Source organism: Procambarus clarkii, chromosome 72 (genome assembly GCF_040958095.1).
Source record: "Procambarus clarkii isolate CNS0578487 chromosome 72, FALCON_Pclarkii_2.0, whole genome shotgun sequence".
Lineage (NCBI taxonomy): Eukaryota > Metazoa > Arthropoda > Malacostraca > Decapoda > Cambaridae > Procambarus > Procambarus clarkii.
The window spans coordinates 11496328-11513278 of NC_091221.1; the positions used below are offsets into that span (position 1 = coordinate 11496328).

At 50.6% G+C, this 16951-nt stretch overlaps 1 protein-coding gene across 1 annotated transcript in view; it reads right to left on the bottom strand.

Moving 5' to 3' along the window:
• The window catches only part of LOC123773723 (uncharacterized), a 79080-nt gene that overhangs the window by 26546 nt on the left and 35583 nt on the right, over positions 1–16951 (bottom strand). Inside the window, exon 2 of the mRNA XM_045767589.2 lies at positions 10704–10919. Within this exon, the coding sequence (XP_045623545.1) occupies positions 10704–10919 (216 nt within the window). The remainder of the gene's footprint in view (positions 1–10703; positions 10920–16951) is intronic.

A 16951-nucleotide genomic window follows, 5' to 3' on the forward strand; every position in this document is an offset into this window, starting at 1 on the left:
ACCGGACAGTCGTCAAGTTTCAGGGTTGTGTGGTCAGTGAGTATTAACGGCTTCACCACAAGGGTGAAGGGAGGGGGAACGCACCACAAGGGTGAAGGGAGGGGGAACGCGCCACAAGGGTGAAGGGAGGGGGAACGCGCCACAAGGGTGAAGGGAGGGGGAACGCGCCACAAGGGTGAAGGGAGGGGGAACGCGCCACAAGGGTGAAGGGAGGGGGAACGCGCCACAAGGGTGAAGGGAGGGGGAACGCGCCACAAGGGTGAAGGGAGGGGGAACGCGCCACAAGGGTGAAGGGAGGGGGAACGCACCACAAGGGTGAAGGGAGGGGGAACGCACCACCACCACCACGGGAAATTGTCCCTGGCGTGGCGACAGGGAAAATGTCCAATGGTAGCAGGGACGGGGGGGGAGGCATCAGGGGCAAGCTACGAGACAAGCTTAGATAATGGACATTATCAAACAAGGCAAAAGAGAGGGTAAGGTGATGCAAGATTAAAAGGAAGCATGCGGAGAGTGGCAGGAAAGCTCCAACTAGTTCTGCAGAAACATCTTATGTATCTCTTATCTCTTAGATATCTCTTATGGCATGCAAAGGGAAACAACCTCAGCCAAGATAAGATAAGCAACCTAGGCAAGGGACAAGTCCAGGAGGACGATACCGAGGAAGACAAAGCAAGCATCAAAGAACACAAGAACTCACAGCTCCCTGACAAGAGGGAGCCAGCTTAGCTAAGCTGCCAACACCCACCCATCGTGTCAGCAAGGCGGACAGTCCGCCTGCTGTCATATCTCTCACTGTATTTCCCACTTCTAAACTTTCCTTTACCTGTACCTCTCCATTCTTCCATCCTCTTTACTAAAAAAAAACACAGATGAATACAAGGAGCATGACTGAACACGAGAGATAGAAGAGAGAGATTAATCTATTTTCTCTAGAGAAAATAAATTAACCAAGGTCACCTTATAACAATTTATTTAACATTTGGGTTAAGTTAACAGTTAACATTTTACCAAGAAGGAGACAAACGGGAGAGATGTGGCCCAGTTCTTGACAACTTGACTACACTCATCTCCCTGGAAACACAAACCGAAACTGTCTCTATTTTCAGCTTGTTACAACTTGTAATAAAGTTGTTACATCTTGGCTTAACGTGTTTATGACGTATTAGAACGTTGTTACAACTAGTTATATTGGTTGTTATAACTGGTTAGGTGTAAAAACTTGTTCGAACGTTGTACCGACGTCGTAGTTTCAGTGTGTGTGTTTGACGGGCTGGCAGTACAGGACATGCTTCTCAATCCCATCGCCAGTAGCATTCTCCACTGTGCCTTCTGCCTGTCAAACGTGCGCGCCCTTCTGCCTGTCAAATGTGCGCGCCCTTCTGCCTGTCAAATGTGCGCGCCCTTCTGCCTGTCAAATGTGCGCGCCCTTCTGCCTGTCAAATGTGCGCGCCCTTCTGCCTGTCAAATGTGCGCGCCCTTCTGCCTGTCAAATGTGCGCGCCCTTCTGCCTGTCAAATGTGCGCGCCCTTCTGCCTCTCCAACTGCATGCTCTTTTTGCACATCTCGGAAGTAACTGTTCTACTGAGCAGCACCGCTGCCTGACGCTTGGCCCCGCCCTCAGACACCAGCACAGCTCAAACACCTTCCACTATTTACTTAACAATGACACCAAGGCAGGTCCATCAATGACTCTGAACTGACTCAAGATCCGCCAAGGATATTAAGGTGTATATAGTTGTTTTATTGGTCTAAAACGATACTTTGCACCATTGTCACAACTGGAGGGCGGTGGTTGGCAATGTTTACTGTGGTGACCAGATCACACACTAGCAAGTGAAGGGACGACGACGTTTCGGTCAGTCCTGGACCATTTTCAAGTCGATTGAACACAGATGTTAACCGTGTTTAAATTTTGCCCCGAGGGACAGTATTGGGCAGCGCCACTCATCTTGTGAGTGGACACACCGCCATAGTGACAGTATTGGGCAGCGCCACTCATCTTGTGAGTGGACACACCGCCATAGGGACAGTATTGGGCAGCGCCACTCATCTTGTGAGTGGACACACCGCCATAGTGACAGTATTGGGCAGCGCCACTCATCTTGTGAGTGGACACACCGCCATAGGGACAGTATTGGGCAGCGCCACTCATCTTGTGAGTGGACACACCGCCATAGTGACAGTATTGGGCAGCGCCACTCATCTTGTGAGTGGACACACCGCCATAGTGACAGTATTGGGCAGCGCCACTCATCCTATGAGTGGACACACCGCCATAGTGACAGTATTGGGCAGCGTCACTCATCCTGTAAGTGGACACACCGCCATAGTGACAGTATTGGGCAGCGCCACTCATCCTATGAGTGGACACACCGCCATAAAGACAGTATTGGGCAGCGCCACTCATCCTGTGAGTGGACACACCGCCATAGTGACAGTATTGGGCAGCGCCACTCATCCTGTGAGTGGACACACCGCCATAGCAGCATGTACAACACTCCCCAATAGGAAGAAAACCTGTTAACTGTGTTCTGCCTCGTGTGTCCCTGGAGGAGGAGGTCTGGAGGAAGGGAGAGATAAGAGGAGAAGCGTAGGTCAAGATTCCATACCCACTATCTGGTGTCTGTGAGGTGTTTATGGGTTTATTTGCGTACTGGCTCACTTGTACTGGCCTGGTCTCCAGTTCCCACCACCCTACTCGTCAAAATATATCATGTTGCCTTCCCCGAGCGGCATCCACCAACCTTCCTCTACATTATCTGCCATGACTTTACCAATACATATTTAATTAAGTGCCTAAGTACATATTTGACTTATCCTTTATCTCCTGCGCCTAGCAACTTGCCTCCTTGTTCAGCCTTCACACGCTGCTGCTGCTGCTGCTGCCAACAAGGTTATAAATGTGGATTAATCTCAACAAAAATAATCACTATCATAGTGGGATTTACTCAGCTTCAATTGTTGAACTGCCATCTAGTGCCAGTTTCCTTTCCTATCGCTGAGGAAACCTCTGGAGCAGGAAGGTGGGCTCGAACCTGCGTCACAAGTTAACACTCACTCTAAACATGAGCTAAATAATTAAGCTAAACAAATGCTTTAAGTAAATAGAAATATGTGAAGGTCGCGTAACATTAAGAGACAGAGATACAAACTGGAATGAGAACATCACAAACATACCTGGAGAGGGTTTCAAGGGTTCTGTTCCTCTCAAAGCCCGGCTTGGCACCAGATAACTTGTGATAACTTGGTCCAACAGGCTGTTGCTTGGAGCGGCCCGCAGGCCCGCGTATCAACTACATCCTGGTTGGTCCGGCAATTCCGGCAAGAACTTGTCTAAATGCTTCTTGAAGACATCCACCTTTGTTCCGGCAATGTTTCTAATGCTTGCTGGATTGAACAGGCGTTGACCTCTGATGTTCAGTGTTCTCTGTGTCTATAACACCTCGACTCCTCACTGGTTCTATTCTGCATCTCCTTCCGTATCATTCGCTCCAGAATGGTGTTATTCTACTGTGCAAATTTGGGACCTGGCCTTCCAGTATCTTCCATGTATACTGTATATTATTTGATACCTCTCTCGTCTCCTTTCCATAGAGTACATGATGATGAGACCTTCGAGACAGGTCCTAATAATTGAGTTTTATCGTGCCTATGTGTGCTGTATGTTCTCTGTATTCCCTCTATTTCAGAAATCTCTCCTGTTCTAAACTGGAAAATGAACAATGGTTTTGTAAAGCCAGAATCCCTCAATAGAACAACTAAATTATTGGGACCGCTTAAAAATGTTAAACCTGTATTCTCTTAAAGCGCAGGCGAGACAATAATTTACACTTGGAACATATTAGTGAGTAGTTATACGTCTGCACACAAAGCCCCACATGAGACCAGAAGGCATGGCAGGAAGTGCAGAATACCCCCGTTGAAAAGCAGAGGTGCAACAGGTACTCTGAGAGAGAACTATCAACATCAGAGGCCCGAGACTGTTCAACACGCTTCCACTACACATAAGGGACATAACTGGCCGACCCCTCACAGTGTTCGAGAGAACTTGATAAACACGACCAAAGGATACCTGATCCACAAGGCTGTAGGGTAGGTAGGTAGGTAGATCCTAGAAGCAGTTAATTTTTACTGCCAATGTGGTGCCAAGAGTAATGTGGTAGTGCCGAGGTGACCCATGACCTGGCCTTGTAAGAACCTCCACAAGGTGACCCAGTTAGTAGGGGGGTGGGGGGAGGGGGTGAAGACCTGGGTAGCCAGGGTTATGGAGAGCCACTCACGGGCGGGCATCAGTGGTGGGCATTATGCACTCACTGGCTGCTTGTTTACCCGTAGAGACCCCCCACCCCCCTCCAACCACCCCAGGCTTCCTGCCGCACCCACTCCCTCACCGTTACTCCCCCCCCCCCTTCCCTCCCACCACGCTCCTGCCTCTCACAATACTCCAAACTACATATAACAATTACCTACAATAACAACGGGTGGACGCCAGCGCAAATAAGATGCAACATTTATGCAAATGAGATCCTCCCCCCCTCAAAAAAAAACTGGGATGATATAACCCAAATCCAAAGAGGTCAAAGACACCCTGGATAGGCCCATCACCCTTGGAAAAGCCCATCACCCTTGGAAAAGCCCATCACCCTGGAAAAGCCCATCACCCTGAAAAAGCCCATCACCCTGGAAAAGCCCATCACCCTGGAAAAGCCCATCACCCTGGAAAAGCCCATCACCCTGGAAAAGCCCATCACCCTGGAGAAGCCCATCACCCTGGAAAAGCCCATCACCCTGGAAAAGCCCATCACCCTGGAAAAGCCCATCACCCTGGAAAAGCCCATCACCCTGGAAAAGCCCATCACCCTAGAAAAGCCCATCACCCTGGAAAAGCCCCCATCACCCTGGAAAAGCCCATCACCCTGGAAAAGCCCATCACCCTGGAAAAGCCCATCACCCTGGAAAAGCCCATCACCCTGGAAAAGCCCATCACCCTGGAAAAGCCCCATCACCCTGGAAAAGCCCCCATCACCCTGGAAAAGCCCCCATCACCCTGGAAACTTATGGGGAAAAAAGTAAAACAATATGATGAAAGCCTCAACCGAATCACATCCAAGACGCCTCAGGAAATAAGCTTCCTGAAGACATAACAACGAACAATAATTCAGGAAGTATTAGGAAGATGTAGTCAGAATATTCCTTGAGGAAAAGTCAACAGTTGGTCCAAATGTGTGGGAAACATAGCTGCAACGTTTCTCTCAATGCATATTTACAATGAGTCTCAAATTTACACAGTAAAATTAGAGAGGGGAAGGGGGGGGAGGGAGAGGGAGGAGAGAGATGGAGGGAAGACGAGGGAGAGAAAAGGGGGGGGGGGGAGGGGAGGAAAATGAGATGAAAGTGAGTGTTGAAATTTAACTTGCCAGAGCACCATAATACAATGTTTGGAGGCAGCGACTGGTGATGTTGAGCAGTTAGTATCCCACACACCTCCCACTGTGTCCTCTCCTCTCTCACCACCACTACAATCACCACTACATCCACCACCACTACAATCACCACTACATCCACCACTACATCCACCACTACAATCACCACTACATCCACCACTACAATCACCGCTACATCCACCACTACAATCACCACCACCACAATCACCACCACTACAATCACCACTACATCCACCACTACAATCACCACCACCACAATCACCACCACTACAATCACCACCACTACAATCACCACCACCACAATCACCACCACTACAATCACCACTACAATCACCACCACTACAATCACCACCACCACAATCACCACCACTACAATCACCACCACCACAATCACCACCACTACAATCACCACTACATCCACCACTACAATCACCACCACCACAATCACCACCACCACAATCACCACCACTACAATCACCACTACAATCACCACCACCACAATCACCACCACCACAATCACCACCACTACAATCACCACTACATCCACCACTACAATCACCACCACCACAATCACCACCACTACAATCACCACTACATCCACCACTACAATCACCACCACTACAATCACCACCACCACAATCACCACCACCACAATCACCACCACTACAATCACCACTACATCCACCACTACAATCACCACCACAATCACTATCGCCACAACCAATGACGACTAGCGGTATCACATGCACAGAGAACACTATATAAACATCACTCTTGGTTTTCTTCCCATTACGGACACATCACAGGTCACATGGGGCCTCGCGGGTCAGTGGATAGCGCCTGGGGGGGGGGGTTGTAGTCCTAATTAACCGGGTTCGATTCCCGGCGGAGGCGGAAACAAATAGTTTCTTTCACCCTGATGCACCTATTCGCCTAGCAGTAAATAGGTACCTGGGAGTTAAGACGGCTACTAAAGGCTGCTTCCTGGGGATGTACTCACCTAATTGTGTTTGCGGGGGTTGAGCTCTGGCTCTTTGGTCCCTGCCTCTCAACTGTCAATCAACTGGTGTACAGATTCCTGAGCCTATTGGGCTCTATCATATCTACACTTGAAGCTGTGTATGGAGTCAGCCTCCACCACATCACTGCCTAATGCATTCCATTTGTCTACTACTCTGACAGTGAAATAAATCTTTCTAACGTCTCTGTGGCTCATTTGGGTACTCAATTTCCACCGGTGTTCATGCGCGCGCGCGTGTGCGTTAAATATATATAATAGATATAACAGGAAAAATAGACTGGTTAGAAAGGCGAGGTTGACCAGACCACACACTAGAAGATGAAGGGACGACCACGTTTCGTCCCTTCACCTTCGGAACTTATGAACAAATCCATAAGGGCCGTGACGAGGATTCGAACCTGCGTCCGGGAGCATCCCAGACACTGCCTTAATCGACTGAGGCAGTGTCTGGGATGCTCCCGGACGCAGGTTCGAATCCTCGTCACGGCCCTTGTGGATTTGTACATAAGGAACTTCATTATAAGAAACTGTAGTAGTGGTGGAAGCAGGAACAGTGTAAAACAGGTTTTTTAAGTAAAGAGGAAGGCGAGGCATAGGTGAAGGGAAAGTATAGAAGTGGGAAATACAGTGAGAGGTATGAAAGCGGGCGGGCTGTCCGCCTTGCTGACACGATGTGTGGGTGTTGGCAGCTAAGCTAAGCTGGCTCCCTCTTGTCAGGGAGCTGTGAGTTCTTTGATGCCTGCTTCCTGGGTATCGTCCTCCTGGACTTGTCCCTGCCTGTTATCTTGCCTAGGTTGCTTATCTTATCTAGACTGAGGTTGCTTCCCTTTGCATGCCATAAGAGATATCTTTATGTTCTGCAGAACTAGTTAGGAGCCGGTCGTTCGAGCGGACAGCACGCTGGACTTGTGATCCTGTGGTCCTGGGTTCGATCCCGGGCGCCGGCGAGAAACAATGGGCAGAGTTTCTTTCACCCTGAATGCCCCTGTTACCTAGCAGTAAAATAGGTACCTGGGTGTTAGTCAGCTGTCACGGGCTGCTTCCTGGGGGTGGAGGCCTGGTCGAGGACCGGGCCGCGGGGAAACTAAAGCCCCGAAATCATCTCAAGATAACCTCAAGATAGTTGGCGCTTTCCGCCACTCTCGGCATGCTGTGAGGAGGGAGGAAAAGGAAGCAGGAGGGTGGAAGGAGGAGGAGGGAGAGCTGATGAAGAGGTCTCAGTTGGCAGGGTGGTCAATGCCGACATTAGGAAACCTGGAGAGTTATGGTAATAAACAGAGGAAGGTCAAGGGGCGTGAAGGACGCGCAGCCAACACCGAGCCCTTGTGCACCACCACCTTCCGTAACTCATCAAGTGCAACCAGTCCTCACTAACGTCAAGAGTATCATAAGCAAGGTAGTCAGCACACACTCAAACGTATCATTCAGAGGAGGAGCTCCAGAGCTAAAGCTCAACCCTCAATAATATACAGGTGAGTGCATGAGTGACACACACAAGCCATTAATGGGTTCCCCCCCCCCCCCGAGGATATTTCTCAAACGTGTCCCATTAGGGCATTGAGAGCGGACGATAATGACGAATGGCCCTACAACTGTGCCTTCAAGCTCTGTGTGTGGTGTGTGGTGTGTGGTGGGTGTGTGTGGTGGGTGTGTGTGTGTGTGTGTGGTGTGTGGTGTGTGTGTGTGTGGTGTGTGTGTGGTGTGTGTGTGGTGTGTGTGGTGTGTGTGTGTGGTGTGTGTGTGGTGTGTGTGGTGTGTGTGTGGTGTGTGTGGTGTGTGTGTGGTGTGTGTGGTGTGTGTGTGGTGTGTGTGGTGTGTGTGTGGTGTGTGGGGTGTGTGTGTGGTGTGTGTGTGTGGGGGGTGTGTGTGTGTGTGTGTGTGTGTGTGTGTGTGTGTGTGTGTGTGTGTGTGTGTGTGTGTGTGTGTGTGTGTGTGTGTGTGTGTGTGTGTGCTAGTCTAGTTGTGCTTGAGGGGGTTGAGCTTTGGCTCTTTGGTCCCGCCTCTCAACCGTCAATATACTGGTGTACAGACTCCGGAGCTTCTCGAGCTCTATCATATCTACATTTGAAACTGTGTATGAAGTTAGCCTCCACCACATCGCTGTCTAATGCATTCCATTTACTAACTACTGTGACACTGAGAAACCATTCCACCACCACCCACGGGATGGGTATGGGGTGCATAATAAAGTATGAAGTTGAGAGTTGTGTGTTAATGTCAGTTATAGTATTTAGAGTGAGTTTGGTTGGTATGCATACAGAAGCTGTCCGGAACTTTTAACTGTCATGTTGTTTATTGGGGCCCTAAACATAGCCTCATACTGGCCTTTTAGAAAATAACATTCATATGCGAGTCACAATAACGTGGCTAAAGTATGTTGACCAGACCACACACTAGAAGGTGAAGGGACGACGACGTTTCGGTCCGTCCTGGACCATTCTCAAGTCGATTCATTCTAAGTCGATATCGACTTGAGAATGGTCCAGGACGGACCGAAACGTCGTCAGTCCCTTCACCTTCTAGTGTGTGGTCTGGTCAACATTCACATTCATCTTTTCAAGTGAAGAAATCTAAAGATTCAGCCCGCCATCTTTCACTCATTAAGTGCGGAGGGTGTCATTACTGGGCCTGGGGCCAGATTCACCAAAGCCCTTACGCAAACACTTACGAACCTGTACATCTTCTCAATCTTTGGCGGCTTTGTTTCCAATTATTAAACAGTTAATGAGCTCCGAAGCACCAGGAGGCTGTTTATAACAATAACAACAGTTGAATGGGAAGTTTTCATGCTTGTAAACTGTTTAATAAATGTAACCAAAGCCGTCAAAGATTGAGGAAAGATGTACACGTTCGTAAGTGCTTTCGTGAATCTGGCCCCAGAACCCTCTCTTAATAGGACCAATAGGATGTTCGTGGCTGGATTAGCGACGTTTGCCAAGCAGTGCTCTATTTTCATTAGTTGGTCTTAAAACTGCTGAGGATTTGCCTCCGGTGACTTATATACAGAGACAATAGATTTAGGATATCTATTTTGATTATCAGCACTTCCACCATATCGCTTGTGGTGTTTAGCAGCTTCAGTACAGATGAGTGTGTCTTTGATGTAGAGGCTGACCCCCACCCTGAAGCCCGTGTTTCCTGTCACATCTGAAAAGATTGTACTCTAAGATCCATATTTCACCATCATGGTAGTCCTTTGTGTGGCCATATTTTGATCGATTGCAACTTTCCTCATATCAATGATAAGTGAATAATGCAAGTATAGGAAGATGAGAGACTTGGGATATGAGAGAGGGAGGAGGAGGAGGAGAGGAGAGGAGAGGAGAGAGGAGGAGAAGAGAGAGGAGAGAAGGAGGGGGGGGGGCGTCGAGACGCAGGGAGGGGGGGGGGACGGATGAAAACGCTACAGAGAAAATAACGAACACATCAGACTTGGCCATCGATTGGTCATGGTGGTCGCTCTCTGACTCACTTGCTGCATCCCCAAGCCCTGCAACCCTCCCCCACACCTGGGGGAGGGCAGCCACACTTACCACACCTGAGAGAGGGCAGTTACACTCGCCACACCTGAGGGAGGGCACCCACACTTACCACACCTGAGGGAGGGCAGCAACACACCTGGATTATACAACTTACCTGCATTGTATATTATCCAGCTATTATTCTCCAGTATCAGCTAATGATACTGGTAATGGCTCAAAAGGGCCACCACTTCCGGGCTATTCATGCCCGTGCCACCTTTTGGCTGGCTTATTCAGCTATGTGGACGGCTATTCATGCCCGTGCCACCTTTTGGCTGGCTTATTCAGCTATGTGGATGCAGGTGGATGTGACAGTGTGTGGCGGGAGGTCACTACTAGGAACCACCCCGTGTTAGTGCTCTCATTAACACTGTAATCACCATGAGTATGGCAAGAGCGTTTTGTTGGGTTGTTGTGGCTGGCACTGGCAAGAGAGGGAAAGGCCCCCTGGCAGTGTGCCACTTGAGGTTAATCTCGAGATGATTTCGGGGCTTAGTGTCCCCGCGGCCCGGTCCTCGACCAGGCCTCCACCACCAGGAAGCAGCCCGTGACAGCTGATTAACTCCCAGGTACCTATTTTACTGCTAGGTAACAGGGAGTTAGGGGATAGAGGGGAGGGCAAGAGAGCGGAGGGACAAGGGACCGGAGGGGCCAAGGGACCGGAGGGGCAAGAGACCCTCCGGTCAAGGGACCGGAAAACAAGAGGACACTCACCTCGGGTCAGCCACTTGATGACGGAGTCGTTGTCGGCGGACTTGTGGTAAGTCCAGTAGGAGAAGCAGGAGTCGGCGGCGGCGCAGAGGACGGCCAGCTGGCCCAGGTGGTCATGGACCAGGTTGGGCGACTGTTGCTGGTCCTTGGGGCTGTAGAAGGCGCACAGCGACGGCTCCTCCTCCACCAGCGCCCCGCTCTCGCTCATGGCCCCCACACCTGTCAACACACACACACACAGCATTACTCCCTACTCGCCTCACTAACACACCTGCCACATCGGCGTCTCGCAAAAAGGAAGAGGGGAGGGAGGGGGGAGACAGAGAGAGACAGAGAGAGACAGAGAGAAACAGAGAGAGAGAGAGAGAGAGACACAGACAGACAGAGAAGGAAGAGGTAAGATATATGGTAAGCATACACAAGGTATATGATATAAATACCGAGGTTGTAACAAAGGCATGGAAAGGTTCCAACCAATTCACTCGTGGGGGAGGGGAGGAAGAGAAGAGGGAATAGGAAGAGAAGTTAAGAGCTGTTGAAAGGAAAAGGGAGACTGAAGAGAAGCTAGTTGGGGGGGGAGGGGGACCACCATATAATGACATTATTCGGGGACCATAACTGAAGCGTCGTAAAACACGAATGATAATTCCGGAGATTCACTTGGATTCTACTAAATACTAAATGATTCACTTAGAATCATTTTCCTAGTTAAAACTATCCACCTAAAATGAGAGTTTTACTAGGAAAATGACCAAGGGGAATTAGATCTCAATAAATGGATGAATGGAAGCAGTCCCATTAGCCGCGTTCCTTGGGGTATGGAGAAGATTAAGAGTGATACCATCCATGTTGTTTTAGATTTAGCTACTTAGAACAAAAGTTCCAAAGTAGCACGGGCTATGGTGAGCCCGTAGTGGACTTGCCTGGCACTGGAGCGGGGCTGTAACTCCAATACCATCCAGTTGTTATAGATTCAGCTACTCTGAACAAGAACCAAGTAGCACGGGCTATGCTGAGCCCATAACTTACGTGGCACAGGAGTGGGGCAAGTAGCACGGGCTATGGTGAGCCCGTAGTGGACTTACCTGGCACAGGAGCGGTGCTGTAACTCCGATACCATCCAGACTAACACCTCTATTAATAACAACGCCACTTCCCAGAACAGCAGGATTACAAAAGGGACACATGACCATAATTCCGTAGAAGAGATTACAGCAGGTACATTGTCAGTCAGGAATTAAGGGTGACCTGGTCGACGACCGGGCCGCGGGGACACTAAGCCCCGGAAGCACCTCAAGGTAACTTCAAGGTAAGGACCTCAGAGGTCACGACCTCTCCGTAGGATGCAGTCGCACCTCCACAGATCTCCAGTATCAGCTCTTGATACTGGTAATGGCTCAAAAGGGCCACCACTTACGGGCTATTCATGCCCGTGCCACCTTTTGGGTGGCTTAATCTTCATCAATCAATCACTGGTGACCTGGTCAGGGCACTCAGGAGGTCAGGAAGGATAAGAGGATTGGACCTAGGGGCCAGATTCACGAAGCAGTTTCGCAAGTACTTACGAACGTGTACATCTTTCCTCAATCGTTGACGGCTTTGGTTACATTTATTAAACAGTTTACAAGCATGAAAACTTGCCAATCTACTGTTGTTATTGTTATAAACAGCCTCCAGGTGCTTCGGAGCTCATTAACTGTTTAATAACTGTAAACAAAGCCGCCAAAGATTGGGAAAAGATGTACAGGTTCGTAAGTGCTTGCGTAACTGCTTCGTGAATCTGGCCCCAGGGTACCATGGACATTTCGTTCTGAGTAACCAAATCTAAAACAGCAACAGGAGAGCAGCGGCCAGTTACGGACCCGCTCCTGTGCCAGACAAGTCCACTATGGACTTACCACTTTCTTAAGAAACTATCACTTTCCTAATTTGATTACGGGGGTATTCATGCCCGTGCCACCTCTTGGGTGGCTTGATATTCATCAATCAATCTTACGAGGCGTCTGGCTTCAGGATATTTCAAAGCTACTGAGCTGATTTTGTCGAGGCATTGATTGTAACTTGCTTAGCTTAGGATAAGTTTAGATTTAGGAAAGACTTGGGTAAATACTGGTTCAGTAACAGGGTTGTTGATTTGTGGAACCAATTGCCGCGTAACGTGGTGGAGGTGGGGTCCCTCGATTGTTTCAAGCGCGGGTTGGACAAGTATATGAGTGGGATTGGGTGGTTATAGATAGGAGCTGCCTCGTATGGGCCAATAGGCCTTCTGCAGTTACCTTTGTTCTTATGTTAGCTAAATGAATTGTGGGGTTCAGTCCCTGAACCCATTATGTGCCTCTGTAACCCTTTCCACTACCGCCCACATAATGGGTATGGGGTGCATAATAAATGAACTAAACTAACTAACATTCCCTAGCTGTTCCTCCTTAGTTTGTAAGCTCCTGGTTTGTTAGTTGTTAGTTAATCTGTTTAGTTGATACCTGGTTGATGGGGTTCTGGGAGTTCTTCTACTCCCCAAGCCCGGCCCGAGGCCAGGCTTGACTTGTGAGAGTTTGGTCCACCAGGCTGTTGCTTGGAGCGGCCCGCAGGCCCACATATACCTGGTTGATGGGGTTCTGGGAGTTGTTCTACTCCCCAAGCCCGGCCCGAGGCCAGGCTTGACTTGTGAGAGTTTGGTCCACCAGGCTGTTGCTTGGAGCGGCCCGCAGGCCCACATATACCTGGTTGATGGGGTTCTGGGAGTTCTTCTACTCCCCAAGCCCGGCCCGAGGCCAGGCTTGACTTGTGAGAGTTTGGTCCACCAGGCTGTTGCTTGGAGCGGCCCGCAGGCCCACATACCCACCACAGCCCGGTTGGTCCGGCACTCCTTGGAGGAATAAATCTAGTTTCCTCTTGAAAATGTCCACGGTTGTTCCGGCAATATTTCTTATGCTTGCTGGGAGGACGTTGAACAACCGCGGACCTCTGATGTTTATACAGTGTTTATATAATGTTAATTAGTGTTTATATTTAATTTGCCGAATTCTCCTCCTTTAGAATTTGGGATTGACTTCTTCTTGAGGTTATCTTGAGATGATTTCGGGGCTTTAGTGTCCCCGCGGCCCGGTCCTCGACCAAGCCTCCACCCCCCATGAAGCAGCCCGTAGCAGCTGTCTAACTCCCAGGTACCTATTTACTGCTAGGTAACAAGGGCATCAGGGTGAAAGGAACATTTTGCCCATTTGTCTCCGCCTCCACCGGGGATCGAACCCGGAACCTCAGACTTGTCAATAGGGAAGATGATCAAGAACCCCCCCCCCCCAAACAGACCTGATCAATCTGGTTGGGATTCATACGCCAGAATATGCTGTGGAATGTAACAACAGCCTGGTTGACCATTAACCAAGAGGCCTATTGAGACCAGGCCGCGACGTCACTGATCCTCGAAACCACCTCAAGGTGCAATCTTCCACCAGCAGAGCCGGTCGGCCGAGCGGACAGCACGCTGGACTTGTGATCCTGTGGTCCCGGGTTTGATCCCGGGCGCCGGCGAGAAAAAATGGGCAAAGTTTCTTTCACCCTATGCCCCTGTTACCTAGCAGTAAAATAGGTACCTGGGTGTTAGTCAGCTGTCACGGGCTGCTTCCTGGGGGTGGAGGCCTGGTCGAGGACTGGGCCGCGGGGACACTAAGGCCCCGAAATCATCTCAAGATAACCTCTAGCAGCAGCAGAGCACAGCACAAACACCTCTGGCTGCGGTCCATAATCAAGTTTCTTTGTGGCTTGCCAGCTTGGCTAGCTGACATTAGCATAGTCTAAGGTGGCCAGGCTGGCAGGGTACCCGCTCCTCTGGCGCCGCCTCCAACACTCTCCCTCCTCCAACACTCCCCACTCCTCCAACACTCCCGCCTCCAACACTCCCCCTCCTCCAACACTCCCGCCTCCTCCAACACTCCCGCCTCCTCCAACACTCTTCACCAATCTTGAGGTTATCTTGAGATGATTTCGGGGCCTTATGTCCCCGCGGCCCAGTCCTCGACCAGGCCTCCACCCCCAGGAAGCAGCCCGTGACAGCTGACTAACACCCAGGTACCTATTTTACTGCTAGGGGCATTCAGGGTGAAAGAAACTTTGCCCATTTGTTTCTGCCTCGTGCGGGAATCGAACCCGCGCCTCAGAATTACGAGTCCTGCGCGCTATCCACCAGGCTACGAGGCCCCCTGTGAGGAGACCAACACCAATATTATAAAATATATGTCTTATAAATCATAGTGGATGACAGTGATGTCTTCCACTATGGCTCCTTCGGCTCGGCTTGGGCAATATAACAGCTGGAGAGGACGGGCTGATCACTGTGTCAATGTTCACCGCCTCCAGGTTGTACCAATATTTAGTGTTCATTATGTTCACTTTTAACATGTAAATGTTCAGTTTTTAAGTACATTATGTGTCTCTGAAGCCTGTTCCGCTAGCACCCACAGGATGGGTATGGGGGCCCCCACTGCCACCCACAGGATGGGTATGGGGGTCCCCACTGCCACTCACAGGATGGGTATGGGGGTCACCCACTGCCACCCACAGGATGGGTATGGGGGTCACCACTGCCACCCACAGGATGGGTATGGGGGTCACCACTGCCACCCACAGGATGGGTATGGGGGTCACCACTGCCACCCACAGGATGGGTATGGGGGTCCCCACTGCCACCCACAGGATGGGTATGGGGGCCCCCACTGCCACCCACAGGATGGGTATGGGGTCCCCCCACTGCCACCCACAGGATGGGTATGGGGGTCCCCACTGCCACCCACAGGATGGGTATGGGGGTCCCCCACTGCCACCCACAGGATGGGTATGGGGGTCCCCACTGCCACCCACAGCATGGGTATGGGGTCCCCCCACTGCCACCCACAGCATGGGTATGGGGGTCCCCCACTGCCACCCACAGCATGGGTATGGGGGTCCCCACTGCCACCCACAGCATGGGTATGGGGGTCCCCACTGCCACCCACAGCATGGGTATGGGTCCCCCCACTGCCACCCACAGCATGGGTATGGGGGTCCCCACTGCCACCCACAGGATGGGTATGGGGGTCCCCACTGCCACCCACAGGATGGGTATGGGTCCCCTCCACTGCCACCCACAGCATGGGTATGGGGGTCCCCACTGCTACCCACAGCATGGGTATGGGTCCCAACACCATCAACGACCTTAGATGCTTCCCATATAACCCGTTCAACAATACACGTCCAACCTATTTAGAAAAGTAACAGCTCACGAGTAGTCACGTTTTCTATGCATCAGACTCTATAGCTTACGTTGGTTGGTTGCTTGTGTCCGTACGTTTCCGGATAGCCTGAAAGGTTGGATTTATTACGGAGTGCCGAAACCAAACAACGGACTGGCCATCAGCGCTGGTCGACTACACTGTGGGAGTGACGCACTCGCTTACAACACACACTGTGTGACGGCCCCGACACCTGACGGAGTTCCTGGGGACGAGGGACGGCCCTCAAATCATCGAGGAGGTAGGCCAAGAATGAGAGGGAGGAGGAGGAGAACGGTGTTGAGAAGGTGCATGTGTAGTGGTGGCGGCGGCAGTGGCTTGGTGCTTGCGGGAGATCAACCAGCTGATTATAAGCCAGGTAACCATAGCAACAACCAACACCCTACTAGTATCAACAACTGGTTCACAGGTCTCACCGCTGCCTCTCGCCCTGCACCGCCACCAAGAGTGCAGTGCTCCCGCAGTGTGTTCTGGGGGCTCTTGTCCCCGGCCTGTAGCCAGGCACGACTTGTGATGATCCAGAAGGCTGTTGTTGCTCCCAGCGACCCTCAGACCCACACATTGCCTTGATACCCGCTTGATGGGGTTCTGCGGGTACTTCTACTCCCGCCCCGACGCCAGGCTTGACTTGTGAGAGCTTGGTCCAACACATCCAAGAAAACCCACTCCCTCACTCACTCACACACTCTCTCTCTCTCACTCACTCTCTGCTAACTATGATGCAATCCCTGGACTTGGGTGTTCTCATAATGCAGTCTAATCATTTCCTCTCCTGATCCTACTGTTCTTCTCTCATCCTCACTAAACGCTAGTTCGTCTGACGACATTGTTCCCAGAATCTTTACATGCTGTTAAGCTCTTCATTTTTACCATATCTAATTATTGGGAATTTATCAATGTTAAACATCATATTTTGTTGCCAAATCAAAGATTTGAGTGTGAGTGCTGTACCGGGTCTCAGTGAGTGAGTGAGTGAGTGAGTGA